This window comes from Pelobates fuscus, chromosome 13 (assembly GCF_036172605.1).
Source record: "Pelobates fuscus isolate aPelFus1 chromosome 13, aPelFus1.pri, whole genome shotgun sequence".
In the NCBI taxonomy this organism is placed as follows: Eukaryota; Metazoa; Chordata; class Amphibia; order Anura; family Pelobatidae; genus Pelobates; species Pelobates fuscus.
Window position 1 is genome coordinate 1,558,037 of NC_086329.1, and position 15,234 is coordinate 1,573,270.

Here is a 15,234-nt window from a genome sequence, read left to right on the forward strand (position 1 = left end):
CTATAGTCACCAGAACCGCTACACCTTAATGTATTGTATACAGCTTAACTGTCACATATTCATCCGCACATAAAAAATGTGGTTAATGGCATTTACCGTCCTGACAGGAAAAGTTGTGAAGAGCAGCATTACTGTCCTAAAAGGAAAAGTTGTGCCGAGCAGCAATCATACACATGGAAACGTGGTAATTGCTTTTGGGGTCAAAGGCCGTTCATGGCCAATCAGATCCACAGCAGGGGTATTTAAACCCAATTCTCCATTTGCTCATTACCCTGTTGTGATTTCATCCTGATGGTAATCCGAGAGTGCATTCCTGATCTTGATTTTCTGGTATTTGACTTTGGCTTAGTGTTGACTTCCCTGAATTCTGGTATCCTTGACTTTTTGGCTTTCCTTCATCGTTGTGTCTGATTCTGTATTCCTGACCTCGGCTAGTATTTTGACAATTCTTGGATACGTTAAGTCCAGCCATTCTAAGGTCCGGTTATACGTTATCCTTGGTCCTAGGTGTAACACAGTTCTGCGTGCTGGATCAACTTGTAATCCTGACATTAACATAGTGGTTCTGGTGTCTATAGCCTGTCCTTGCAGGGTTTTCAATTTCAACACTGCCTTTTAGAGAAAATGCATTGTTTACATTGCTGGCCAGTAACATCTCCAGTGATAGTCACTCCATCGGCCACTAGAGATGCTTCCTAGTCCAGTGCTGCACAGTGTGGAGCACCTACATTCCCTATGGGAAAGCATTGGGTTGGTTGAGATCATAAAGATTGATGACCTTTAGCCGTGGAGGTGTGGCAGCCACAGCAAGACCAGTACAGTATGGGTTACCTGTATATCTCATCCAGTGAATGTTCATTACCTTTATTACTCACCCAGTGAATGTCTGTTACCTGTATTTCTCATCCAATAAATCTCCATTACTTGTGTTTTTGCTACAGTTAGTAAAAGGCCTCCAGCAAGAATTGAATCGATTGTACAGCCTTTTTTGCTCTCGGAATCCAGAGTTTGAAGAAAAGGGAGGCAAGGTGTCCATCGTGTCCCATTCTCTTGGGTGCGTGATTACCTATGACATAATGACTGGATGGAACCCTGTTCGACTCTACGAACAACTGGAACAGCATGAAGATGAATATACTGAAGACCACTGGCCGAGTTACGAAGAGCAACATGTTCTTCGCGAGCTTCTGTTGACCAAACAGAGGTAAGTAAAATGCTGCTATGTATAGGTAAGTGTGCATGCTGCTGTTTAGAGTTAGTTAAACTATATCATAATGATAGTTTGATGGTGAGTCTACTGAAATTGTATGTAGACGCGTGCGTGGTGCTGTGTGGAGGCAGGCGTGCATGCGTGGTGCTGTGTGGAGGCAGGCGTGCGTAGCGTGGGGCTGTGTGGAGGCAGGCGTCCGTGCGTGGGGCTTTGTGGAGGCAGGCGTGCATGCGTGGTGCTGTGTGGAGGCAGGCGTGCGTAGCGTGGTGCTGTGTGGAGGCAGGCGTGCGTAGCGTGGGGCTGTGTGGAGGCAGGCGTGCGTAGCGTGGTGCTGTGTGGAGGCAGGCGTGCGTAGCGTGGTGCTGTGTGGAGGCAGGCGTGCGTAGCGTGGTGCTGTGTGGAGGCAGGCGTGCGTAGCGTGGGGCTGTGTGGAGGCAGGCGTGCGTAGCATGGTGCTGTGTGGAGGCAGGCGTGCGTAGCGTGGGGCTGTGTGGAGGCAGGCGTGCGTAGCGTGGTGCTGTGTGGAGGCAGGCGTGCGTAGTGTGGGGCTGTGTGGAGGCAGGCGTGCGTAGCGTGGGGCTGTGTGGAGGCAGGCGTGCGTAGCGTGGGGCTGTGTGGAGGCAGGCGTGCGTAGCGTGGGGCTGTGTGGAGGCAGGCGTGCAGTTTCAGCAGAATGTGGTAAGCAGTAGAAAATATGTAGAATGTGTTGTCAGTATATTTATACTGGCAGACATTTTGTGTCAAGACAGAAATTAAAAGTGTATACTGTAAGTCATCATCAGAACAGAGGTGACTCCATTTTGTATCACAATGCAAAGACAGACACATTTTTACTTCTCTGTAACTCTATTCATCCAAGCCTGAGCTAAGGAATGTGACTAATGTAAACAGAAATAAGACATGATGTCTTCAGCAAGGGGGGTTGAACTCAACAACCCAGAGACAAATATATACACACACTCACACACACAATATCCACATATAACTAATTATATTAATCATATATAAATAGTACTAAGTTAATAATATAGAATATTCATGGATATAATGTCAATGAAGAAATCTCATTATTTACTAACTTTCGTGGAATATGTGTAATAGACAGGTATAAATCACATTACTAGGTGCTACACACAGTTTCACACAGGATCACCAATTTTACGTTTTCAAAACTAACGGAATCTTACAAAGTTTCATTGTATTAAAAGGGTGAAACTAAGGCTAAGATGTGTCTAATCTAATTTAATGGCAAAATTGCAGACAGATCACATGTTTTTGACGAATAGTTATCCAAAAGATAACCAAGATGACGTCAAACGCATTATGAAAACCAGTTAACCCATTATACAAAAAGGTAAATGGACCAGAATTTTTTCTGTGATGTAATTGCGCCATCTACTGACCCAAATCTAGATGATAGTCTGTAGGGAAGACACGCCCACCTTACTCTATTGGTCACTGTCAACTAGTGACGTATAGAGAACTTCTCCTTTAAAAATTAAGGACAAAGGAGAGAGAGACACTCACACACACACTAACTCTGAGGATGGACTCACACCTAACATCTAAGATCTGACATCTGGAGCCAAAGCTGGACACACCTAATTATTTGTATCTTTTCCAACTAACACTTAACTTTTCTATTTTCCCACAATTCTAATCATACTCGCATTCACCATTTATGGGATACATATCCAAGCCTAAACAGAAACAATTCTACCAAGAGCTGGTAATTATACTGGTTTTATGAGAATAATTTAAATTAATTGATTTTACTAAAAGGCAGAATATACTTGGATAAAAGCTGGTGATTCCAACATTAAGGAGTCATGATTTGTTAATAATATATAGAATTCGTAATTCCACTCCTTCAGGTGGACCAATTACCGTATATACTCGAGTATAAGCCGACCCGAATATAAGCCGAGGCCCCTAATTTTATCCCAAAAAACTGGGAAAACTTATTGACTCGAGTATAAGACTAGGGTGGGAAATGCAGCAGCTACTGGTAAATTTCTAAATAAAATTAGATCCTAAAAAAAATATATTAATTGAATATTTATTTACAGTGTGTGTATAATGAATGCAGTGTGTGCGTATGTGTGTGTGTGTATGAGTGCAGCGTGTGTGTATGAGTGCAGCGTGTGTGTATGAGTGCAGCGTGTGTGTATGAGTGCAGCGTGTGTGTATGAGTGCAGTGTGTGTATGAGTGCAGTGTGTGTGTGCATGAATGCAGTGTGTGAATGCAGTGTGTGCAGGGCCGGTGCAAGGATATTTGCCGCCGTAGGCAAAACATTTTTTGCCGCCCCCTCCCCCCCCATATGTCCTGACTTCCCCTCCTCCTCCCTCAGTGGTCCTTACCTCCCCACCCCCGTGTTCCTTCACTCCCCCCCCCAGTGGTCCTGACTCACCCCTCCCCTAGTGGTCCTTACCCTCCCCTCCCCTAGTGGTCCTTACTTCCCCCTCCCCTCCCATAGTGGTCCTTATCCCACCCCCTCCCTCTCATAGTGGTCCTTATCCCCCTTCTCCCTCCCATAGTGTTCCTTATCCCCCCCTATCCCTCCCATAGTGGTCCATATACCCCCCCTCCCTCCCATAATGGTCCTTATACCCCCCTCCCTCCCATAGTGGTCCTTATACCCCCCCTCCCTCCCATAGTGGTCCTTATCCCACCCCCTCCCATAGTGGTCCTTATACCCCCCCTCCCTCCCATAGTGGTCCTTATACCCCCCTCCCTCCAATAGTGGTCCTTATCCCCCCCCCTCCCTCCCATAGTGGTCCTTATCCCCCCCCTCCCTCCCATAGTGGTCCTTATCCCCCCCCTCCCTCCCATAGTGGTCCTTACCCCCCCCCCCCCCTCCCATAGTGGTCCTTACCCCCCCCCCCTCCCTCCCATAGTGGTCCTTATACCCCCCCCTCCCTCCCATAGCGGTCCTTAACCCACCCCCTCCCTCCCATAGTGGTCCTTAACCCACCCCCTCCCTCCCATAGTGGTCCTTATACCCCCCCCCCCCCCCTCCCATAGTGGTCCTTATACCCCCTTTTTTTTTTTTATTATTTTATTTATATTTTTTTTTTTCGTCCCCCCTCCCTGCTTGATATATGGCAGGGAGGGGGGCTCTCCTTCCCTGGTGGTCCAGCATTGGTAGTTCAGTGGGGGGGAGAGGGGGGCTGGCAGAGCTGTACTTACCTTTCCTGCAGCTCCTGTCAGCTCTCTCCTCCTCCGCGCGGTCTGTGCAGCTCCCTCTGTCAGCTCCCAGTGTAAGTCTCGCGAGAGCCGCTTACACTGGGAGCTGACCGAGGTGCTGAACGGACGGCGCGGAGGAGGAGAGAGCTGACAGGAGCTGCAGGAAAGGTAAGTACAGCTCTGCCAGCCCCCCTCTCCCCCCAGTCTGTATTATGGCAATGCAAATTGCCATAATACAGACTATGACTCGAGTATAAGCCGAGTTGGGGTTTTTCAGCCCAAAAAATGGGCTGAAAAACTCGGCTTATACTCGAGTATATACGGTAACTCTATATTACTTTTAACTTTAAAAAATAGAATACCAGGTAATTATCCAGATAGATTATGTTACTCATTATTATTGTCACAATAAATTCTATTTTTATATTTAATTTGTGATTGTGTAAAATAAAAAAATCCTCTAATGAAACGTACTCCAGGATCTATGAGAATTAAACCAGTGGGTAATTTTCATCTTTAAATTAATATAATCGGGGAAGCAGTGCCAATATATCTAGATATATTTTTTTATATAATAAAAATTATTAAATTACATTTTGATCATTTTTATGAAAATATTATTTTTAATATTTATTACCCCATAAATATCCTCACAGTAAGGCTAATGTGTTGAGATGTAGAGTTACATGTTTAGAATGTATTGCGATGTAGAACGTTGGGACATGGAATGCGTTGGGACGTAGAATGTATTGAGATGTAAATTACATGTTTAGAATGTTTCGGGATATGGAATGCGTGTTGGAATATGTTGGGATTTGGGATGTAGAGTACATGTCTAGAATGTTTTGAATGTAAATGTGTTGGATGGCATCTGGGACTTTTGAGACAAAGTACTTACTCCGTAATACTATGACTTTAACCCGATGCTATTAAAACACAGGGAAGATTACTCTATTATGAACCGCATATGTTACCTGCTAATGTTGTGCTGTTACCTGCTGGTGTAAGAACCAGTTGAATATCCCTATTTAATTTTCATACTCCCTCTTCAGATTAAAAGAACTGGAAGACAGACTACATGGTATTAAAACTGCATTATCCAACTCCCCTGCCTTAAAATTTAAGGTAAGTAATATTACCAGAAACAGGCTCCCACCAGTAGATTCATTCGGTATCCGTAAATGTTAAGTCGTCTGAACTCATCAGTTTTATCCAATGTAGGTCCCTAATACCATGCACAATGCAGTTAGTGTCTGGACATTACTAAGAACATAACAACAAAATGTTACCTATAATGCCACCTACCTCTACCATTGAGAAAGATATTTCTGTTCAGGGGTCATTTTCTTCTCTAGGCAAGGGGGCACAGAATGCTAGCTGCCCTCCTTCACAATGTTCAGCAGCCATTTATGCCCACAATGTCTTGGCTGAGATAGGGGCCTGTGTTTACTGCAGACATTCTTTACAAAATTCAAATCTAGCCTGAAATGCCATATACTGTTTGAGTATTATTAGTTATCTTTACTGTATGTGAGAAAAAAAAAGTATGTATTTTCCTGTCTTGTAGCGGCAGTACCTGTGGGATGTTCTTCTTATGGTTGGACGAGTACCTCTGTAATTAATATAAAACAATAAAGCCGACTCCTCCCCCTCATACCTTAAATGCCGACAAGTCACCCAGAGTCCCCGGTTCTAACGTGTCCAACTAGCAAGACGGACAGGTCCTCTGTTTTTCAGGAAACTTGGTGAACCTCCCACACCTCCACGCTCTATCAGTCCCTGCATTGGCTTCCAGTTAGATATAGGGCCCAATTCAAAATTCTGTCACTTGCTTACAAATCCCTACATAATGCTGCTCCAACATACCTATCCTCCCTCATACACAAGTATGTCCCGTCGAGACCCCTGCGCTCATCCCAAGACCTACGCCTATCCTCTGCCCGGATCCCCACCTCTGACGCTCGCCTTCAAGACTTCTCTAGGGCTACACCTATTCTGTGGAACTCCCTTCCCTCCTCAATCAGACTTTCACCCAGCCTCCACTCCTTCAAAAAATCTTTGAAAACCTTCTTCTTCGTTAAAGCGTATCAATTAAACTGTCAGCAGGCTTCTCATCCCCCACCCCATGACTCCTTTCCTGCAACTGTCAAAAATGACCTACCAAGCACTCAATAAACCCTTCTCTAACAAACTATTTAATTCCCCCACTTTAACCCGTTTGTGTCACTATACCCCACTCCCTCTAGCATGTAAGCTCATTGAGCAGGGCCCTCAACTCCCTCTGTTCCTGTACGTCCAGTGGTCTGATCTCAATTATGTGTCTGTTAGTCCACCCATTGTACAGCGCTACGGAATTTGTTGGCGCTATATAAATAAGAAAATAATAATAATAATAACCACGTGGGTTGCTGCTTGTGGGGTGTTTTGCCAGATAACGTCCCAGCAAGCAGCATGGCCTTTGCATCCAAACGAAGTTACGGAGCGCTGGGTGGGGTTCCGTATTTTATGGTCAATCCACAATCGAATCTGAACGTACACCCGGGCAGTTTTGTGTTTCACTGAAGTTCTGATTGTGTTTCTGTGTAATCGAAATTTCCGATTTTGCCACAAAATTTGTATTAATTCTGTGCTAGCCTGTTGGTGCTTACCAGAACAGGTCTTTGGTGTCATCAGCCCCCTCTCAGTCCTGAAGTCTTTAAGGTGGGATAAATTGTCTTTTCCTTAAAGGCGTATAGCATATTTATATATTACTGGTTTCTTCTATTTTTTACACAATATTCTTATGTTTTGTTTTTTCCAGATGTCTGGTCCTGCTTCATCAGATATTTTGGATATAGCAGACAAAATCCCCACTGCTGCTCTGAAATGTAAGGCATTGTGTAGATCTAGGCTGCAGGGAGTGCGCTACCCCACTGCCACATGGCTATAAGAAGAAAACATATAAGCAATGCTCTGCAGAATCACTGGAAAAGGCTAAACAGAAAGAAATCCAGTCATACTTTAGCTAGTTTCAAGAAAATCTCTCACAAACATTTGAGACCGATGCAGCATCTAAATCAGCCTTGTGCAAGCTGACCTTTTTTAAGGAATCAGCAGTTAAAACAAAGGAGGCTGGACAGACTTATTAAAAGAAGGAAAAACAGCAGGTCTTGCTCTCCGTCTGAACTGGTGAATGTTCCCGTTCCTCCTTATCCGAAGTCTCTGATTCAGGTTTACCAGTACATACCAAACTCATGGGGCTGGTTTAGTGGGAATGAAAAATCCAGAGAAAATGGCTTTTATTTCCTAATATTTTAAGCAAATATTTTAGTCATAAAATGCTGAGAATTAGGAGGGTCTACCTAGGGTAGATATGCAAATAGTGCAACTCTCTAAGAAAACCACCATTGGTGTTGTTGAAGTGGTGGACAAATGGGCTGAGACATCTTGCAGAATATTATTCCAAACTGTAACTTTGTAGAGTAAAGCTTCTATTGCCGCAGCCTCAATGGCGAGAGATCAGAATTGGTGGTTACAATCATTAGAAGATTGTATATTGGAAGGATCAGATAAAGAATTGTTATCTTCTCAGAAACATCAGACTGGCTAATGATATTTTGTGTGACATGTCCGAGGAAATTTTAAAGCTGTCTTCACGTAACATGGAATTATCATCATTGGCCAGAAGGACAATATGACTCCGATCTTAGATAGATAGAATGTGACGGCAGATAAGAACCATTCGGCCCATCTAGTCTGCCCAATTTTCTGAATACTTTCATTAGTCCCTGGCCTTGGACAGGAATAAACTGTTTGGTTCTCCATTAGAAGAACTCCTAAAGCAAAAATCTGAAACTAAAGTGGCAGGTTCCAGTTCAATATACTGATCGGTTTCGCAACATTTGTAGGCAGAACTGTAATCCCAGGCTTATTGACAAACAAAGCAAGAGACCGGACAAGAGGTGGAAGTTATGACTCCAGAATGAAGGTTGGAAGAAGATCACAAGTATTCATTAAAACATGGAAACTTACTGCACAAAATCTGTGGATATTAAACACAATCATGTTTCTAACTCCCTACTAATCTCAGGTAAAAGCATTATTCTCTTCTATCTGAAGCATTCATTCTATTAAGGAAAGGCGTCATTGAGAAGGTTCCAAAGTGACAAGAATTCCAAGGGGTTTATTCAAGGCTTTTTCTTGTACCAAAACAAGATCAAGCTTTTCATCCTGTCCTGGATTTAAAGGGTGGAACAGGTGTATTCAGTTTTAAAGGTTCTGGGTGAAAACTATTCTATCAATCACTCATATGCTACTCAAAGAGGACTTAATGGCAACCATGGATTTAAAAGATGGCTATCAACATGTCACCATGGCAGTCGGGTCAAGAAAATATCTCAGATTTGCTATTAAATCAGGATAAAGGACATTACATTTTCAATTCAAGGCCCTTTGTTTCAGTCTATCCACAACGCCAAGCGTTTTTAACGTAGATTCTTCTCCCTTTGGCAGCCAATCTTTGAGAAAAGGGTATTTCCATCATTCCCTGTTTAGACAATTGGTTCCTCAAAGCCGACTCTAATATCCAAACCACAATCCAGAAATTTCAAGATCACAAATGGTTTGATAAACTGGGAAATGTTGTTTTTTCCCCCACAACATGTATTTTGTTCCTGGGTCTCGTAGTGGATCGCTTCACCTTCCTCTCCGAAAAAAATCAGAAAACAAGTTTCTGCTCTGCAGACAGATGCAACATTTTCCATCAGAATGGCAATGAGTGCACTGGAGATTTTCCCTTATTATAATCTTGCTGTGCAATGGTCAAAAGCAAGGATGAGGCCTCTCTAGGTGTCAGTTTTCACTTCCCTATTCTGGAAAGCCTATAAGCAGTTTTTGAACAGGCTCTATGTAAAATGGGATTTGATATCAATTGCTCTGATATCATGCATTCTGAAAACGATTAGAACAGACAGGACTAAGATGCTAGCCATCATCCCATATTGGCCAACAGTGGTTGATTTTCAGAATTAAAACAGATGGCCCTGGCATCTAAGGAACTTCCACTGTTGAATCCAAATCTGGTAAACCAAGAACTTTCAAATGACACTTTCCTGATGTTCAGGTTGACAACTTGGCTACTGAAAATCTAATCTTCAGAAACAAGGGCGTTACAGACGCTCTACAGACCAGTAATGGATTACTTTGTTTTAGGTTACCGTATGCCGTTCTCTTCTGTATTATTGTTGTATACACCCAATTACACAAACAACCAGGATCATATATTCGTGCATACGAACTAAGACCACCCGGCCCTTGGCGTGTGGCGCCACTTAGCCTTTTTCACCTTTGAAACAACCGAACGGACGACCACCGGGAAGCTGCAGTTTGCGGTTAACCACAAACTTAATTGACTGCCTCAGGGTGGCCTTGTTCGTATAATACTTCACCTTACTCAAACTCCCGAACGAGGACCACCTACACTCCAGCGTGTGTCCTCAATCAGAACGTTGAGGCTGCGGTTAACCGCAGGCTAATTGCCCTCTTCAGGGCGGTCTACGTTCGGTCCACGAAGGGCTGGGACAACCATCCACTGATCGGTATTCGCACAGAAGGCTACCCGTTTCTCGCTCCAGGGGTTTTGGAGCCAGGTCCTGCTCGGCTATTAACCGACAGAAAACATGGCCGCCATCTCGTGTTTGGGACAAAGAAACACAAAAGGACTTGTATGCAAGAGACTGTCTATACCGTTCGTGAGGTCTGAGCGCTATTCGCCTATCTGATGCGCTCAGACCTGAGCTATCTAACGAATGGTAGAATGTAAGATGTGCCTACTAAAATGTTATAAATATGTATTTTTATGCTGTTTATACATGTTCGAATAACACGTTGGATTCTGGGCACTTGGAGATAATTGAATTGCCATAACCGTTGGAATCATTATCTCCAAGCTGGGCGGTGACTATTTCCAACAATGCAGTGTACTGTCATTGGTCAACTGTTTGTATTGTCCCTGTATCACATCAGGTCCAGGGGGCTGTCCCTGGACCTGGGGATTTGTATAAATAGCGATGTCCATGTGCCATTAAAACCAGTTGGTGTTTGACCCTCAAATCACAGCCTCGACTCGTTTTGTGGGAACCAGGGTATCCTAGCTATACTAGAGCTAGTGGGATTGTTATATATTCGTGGGATTCTTATGGTATGCTGAACGGAATGGCACTTCTCTCCCTCCACACTCTGGAACCAGGACATCCAAGCGGTCCAGCCTTCAACTAGCTTGGAGGTAACCGTAACAAAGGGTGTTGGATCTACTCCTGAATTCCACTAGAAAGTCTACATCCAAAATCTGAGGATTTGGAAAAATCCCTCATCTGGTGCAAGGATCATAGTTGCCTGAATCTTGCTGCACTATACAAGTCATTATAAGTTTCCTACAACACGATTCATCAACAGGTCTTAGTATCTCTACCCTAAAAGTTCAGATTTCCGCACCTAATAATTTCCCATTGTTAATTTGGCTTCCAATGTGCTTATCAGAATACTATTTTTTATTTAAGCCATTCTGATTCGACGACCTTGTTGCAAGTCTTTCTTTCTACCTTGGGATCTGTTATTATTTCTCAAGGCTATCTGTGAGCCTCCCTGTGAACGTCTGGAGAAAGTATCCTTTAAGTCCTTGCCATTAAAAACTACCTGTCTGGTGGCAATCACGTCTGCCAGAAGAATAGGAGAAATGCAAACTATCTTGTTCTAAGAACCTTACTTCCTTCTTTCAGGACAAAGTAGTTCGTCATACAAAATAATTTTATTGCCTAAGGTTCTGGCCAAGACCGATATCCACAAACCCATCATCCTTCCTACTTTCTGCCAGTCTCCTATGGAAACAAAATTGCACCTCTTAGACTTAAAAAGAGCTCTGGAGAGTTACCTCAAGGTCCTTCAACCACCTGTTTGTCAATTTCGAGGGAAAATTCCGAGGTAAAGAAGCATCTAAACCTACAATTGTGTGCTGGTTGATAGAAACCATTAAAATGGCATACAAGGTTAATAGGCTTATTCTTCCTTCTCCAGAGATATTTGCAAAGCAGCTTTAACATGGTCCTCTTCTAAAACCTTTATCAGGCATTACAGGGTAGAAATCTTTTCATTTATTTATTTATTATTGCAATTTATATAGCGCCAACAGATTCCATAGCGCTTTACAATATTATGAGAGGGGATTTAACTATAAATAGGACAATTACAAATAAACTTACAGGAACAATAGGTTGAAGAGGACCCTGCTCAAACGAGCTTACATTCTATAGGAGGTGGGGTGTAAAACACATTAGGACAGGAATTTGCAATCAAATAAGGTGGATTGCCCTTTAGGAGAGGGCCAGAGACAGGTATGTGAGGTATTGGTTAGTCTTGGAGGCCATAAGCTTTCCTAAAGAGATGGGTTTTAAAGCACTTCTTAAAAGATGCAAGACATGGGGAGAGTCTGGTGGCGGTAGGCAGGCTATTCCATAGGAAGGGAGCTGCCCGCGAGAAGTCCTGCAAGCGCGAGTTGGCCGTACGGGTGCGGACAACGGACAGGAGGTGGTCACGGGCAGAGCGGAGAGACCGAGAAGGGACATACCTATGGATCTGTGAGGAGATATAAGAGGGGCTAGAGTTGCTCAGTGCTTTATAGGTGTGAGTTCATCTTCTGAAGCTTCTTTAAAGCTTAAGGTGCTCCAAGCGTTTGTCATCTGGTTTATCCCACAGGTACTCCCACTATAGGACAGGAAAAAATGAAATTTTACTTACCATAAATTTTTATTTTCCTTACTATGGTGGCAGGACAGACTCCCCCCTTTTTGTAATAAAGTTTTTGATATTTTTGCAGCATTTGGTCTCCGTGTTATTTGTTGTTATGACTGGGGACTTTGGGTGACTTGCCGGCATTTAAGGTATGAGGGGGAGGAGTTGGTTTAATTGTTTTATATTAATTTCAGAGGTACTCGTCCAACCATAGAAAGAACATCCCACAGGTACTGCCGCTATACTAAGGAAAAAAGTATTTATGGTGAGTGAAGTTTCTGTATTCTGCTTGTATGCAAATATCTGAGACTCAGTCAGAAGTATTATTGCAAGATAAGGGATATTATATATTCTCTAAATAAATTCATTCTCTCAATATTTATGTTAAAGGAAGAATGTAAATCATTTTAACAACTTTAGCTTAGTAAAGCAGTTTCAGTGTATAGATCATGCCCCTGCAGTCTCACTGCTCAATTCTCTGTCATTTTGGAGTTAAATCACTTTTGTTTCTGTTTATGTAGCCCTAACCACACCTACCCTGGCTGTGGCTGACACAGCCTGCATGGATACAAAATGGTTTCATTTTCAATCAGATGTTAAAGGGACACTCCAGGCACCCGCACCACTTCTGCTCATTGGAGTGGTCTGGGTGCCAACTCCCACTACTCCTAACCCTGCAACTGTAATTATTGCAGTTTTTTTATAAACTGCAATAATTACCTCGCAGGGTTAACTCCACCTCTAGTGGCTGTCTACTAGGCAGCCACTAGAGGTCACTTCCTGATTTCTAGCACAGGAAACCTGTGCTAGAGCGTCGCTGGACGTCCTCACGCTGTGTGAGGACCTCCAGCGTCGCTCATTTCCCCATAGGAAAGCATTGAAAATATTTTTCAATGCTTTCCTATGGGGAGCGCTAATGCGCATTAGGTCTCCTCGGCCGGTGGGCTGGATCAGTCTCGCCCACCAGCCGACGGAATCAGAGGGAGGAGGAGACTGCGACAAGGCACATCGTCGCTGCCTCAGGTAAGTGATTGAAGGGGTTTTCACCCCTTCAGCAACCGGGGATTGGGGGGTTGGGAGGGAGAGGGACCCTCCAGTGCCATGAAAACGGGTTGTTTTCCTGGCACTGGAGTTTCCCTTTAACTTATTAAAACTTTTATCTCTTGCTCTGTAAATTGAACAGTAATCCTTCTAAATGAAACAAAATTAGCAATAAAGGAAGTGTAAACATTAGATGACTCTTTGCAGGAAGTGTTTAGGAAGGCTGTGTAAGTCACATGCAGGGAGGTGTGGCTGGGGCTCTGATTTAACTCCTAAATTGAGCAGTGAGACTGCAGCGGCATGATCTATACACCCAAACTTCTTCATTAAGATATAGTTATTTTGGTGATTATACTGCCTCTGTAAGTATCAATGAACAGGAATCTGTACACTAAATTAGTGTTTAATGTTTGTCATGTATTCAAAATGTGTTATACTAACATTTTATTCATTAGAAATATTTTTACGATAATGTAAAATGTTACAGCTCTTTGATAGTCTGTATTCTGTTGATGACATTGATGTCTGCTTTGTTTGCTGTGTTGTTGGAATAGTCTCATTGAATGTCTTGGCTTGGTGTTAAGAGGTTTGCTTTTTTTGTTTTTGTTTTTTTTGTATGTTCTGTTTGTAGCAGGGTTCTCCTGCTAGTCAGTCTGTGTGTCAGTCAATGCTGGATCAGAAGGCAGTATTATATTCCCACTGTTAGATGTTTTTCCCTAGCACATTGAGCGTGTAGAATCTTCCTGGAGTAAACATTGTGTATATACTCGGATATAGAATGAAGGTCTATGTGCTGTATGATGCCCTATAGGTGGAGTTAGGTAACTATCTATTATTTAAAAGTATAATGTGTTTCTGATGTTGCCATTAAAGGTCTCCTTCCCTCCCCGTCAGATTGGGATATTTCCACTTGCAGTTCCTCCTCGTATTCTTACAGCTGGTTACCCCCACTTTCATGGCCCCTGTTATGAGATGTGTTTTATGAGGAATGAAATTCCTGTGGTGCAGAACTCGGTGAACGTACTTCATGGGTTACTGATCATTTATCCATTGTATTCTGTCCATGAAAGCCCTGCACACCACGAGGATTGGTCCTTCGTGTAAAGCAGATCCCATACTGACTGAACGGGTTCTCTTACTGATTGAAAGGAATTCTCCCCGCCTCGGCCGTGTCTGTTATGACAGTTGTGGTTAAGCAGAGACTTCCTCCTGATAAGCAGATTGAGAAAGCTTTCCAGCCCTGTCAAAAGCCACACGTCTAACAGACTGTGCCCCGTGGCTTGACAGACCGCAATGAACTAACAACGCTGGCACTGATGATGTCATGTGCTATGACATCGCAGGCAGCTGTACTCAGTGACCACAGAAGCCACCGTCCCTTGGGGACATGACGAGGGAATAATTAATTTCATGGTTCATTCCAATAATGAATACATGCCCAGATACTTCACTGGCCCAGTACGAATAAAATGAAAATCCCTGTTTAGTAGATATATCCCCATATAAAAACATTCATGCATTTAATTGAGTATTTTTTCATTGGTAGTATATATATAAAAACAGCTTGTATCTCTTATCTCTTATCTGCAGAATTTGCATGCACTCCCTTCTAGCCCCGCCCACACTTTCTGTGGCTATCCAATCACAGACTCTCCAATGCAGCTTAATGAGAAGTCTTTGCAAGGTAGATGCTCTTGGCAATTGCTGCCTCTTGAGTTTATCTCTACTGAGCTAACCAAACCAGGAAGTAACAGGACTGGCTGTCTGATTGACAGTCAGGGGGGTGTATCGAGGAACATTTATAAATGTGACAATTTCTATGGAAACCTTCATTTTTGGTAAAATGAAAAAAAGAGGACACGCTCTTCACACATAAAGCAGTTCAGCCAGATAAAGAAATTTAGTGGCCCTTTAATAATGTCACTCTAAACTCATTTCCTTACATACTCTGAGTGAGAATTTGGGAAAACGATACCGGTTCCTGTATTTGTAAACACATTGCTGACTGACGCCTCCTGCAGTTAACATGGAC

General features: G+C 43.2%; 1 protein-coding gene across 2 annotated transcripts in view; it reads left to right on the forward strand.

The window, feature by feature from the left end:
* The window catches only part of DDHD1 (DDHD domain containing 1), a 111,639-nt gene that overhangs the window by 61,361 nt on the left and 35,044 nt on the right, over positions 1 to 15,234 (forward strand). For both annotated transcript variants that reach the window (XM_063439401.1, XM_063439402.1), the window contains 2 exons: positions 942 to 1,204; positions 5,450 to 5,522. In XM_063439401.1, the coding sequence (XP_063295471.1) occupies positions 942 to 1,204; positions 5,450 to 5,522 (336 nt within the window). The remainder of the gene's footprint in view (positions 1 to 941; positions 1,205 to 5,449; positions 5,523 to 15,234) is intronic.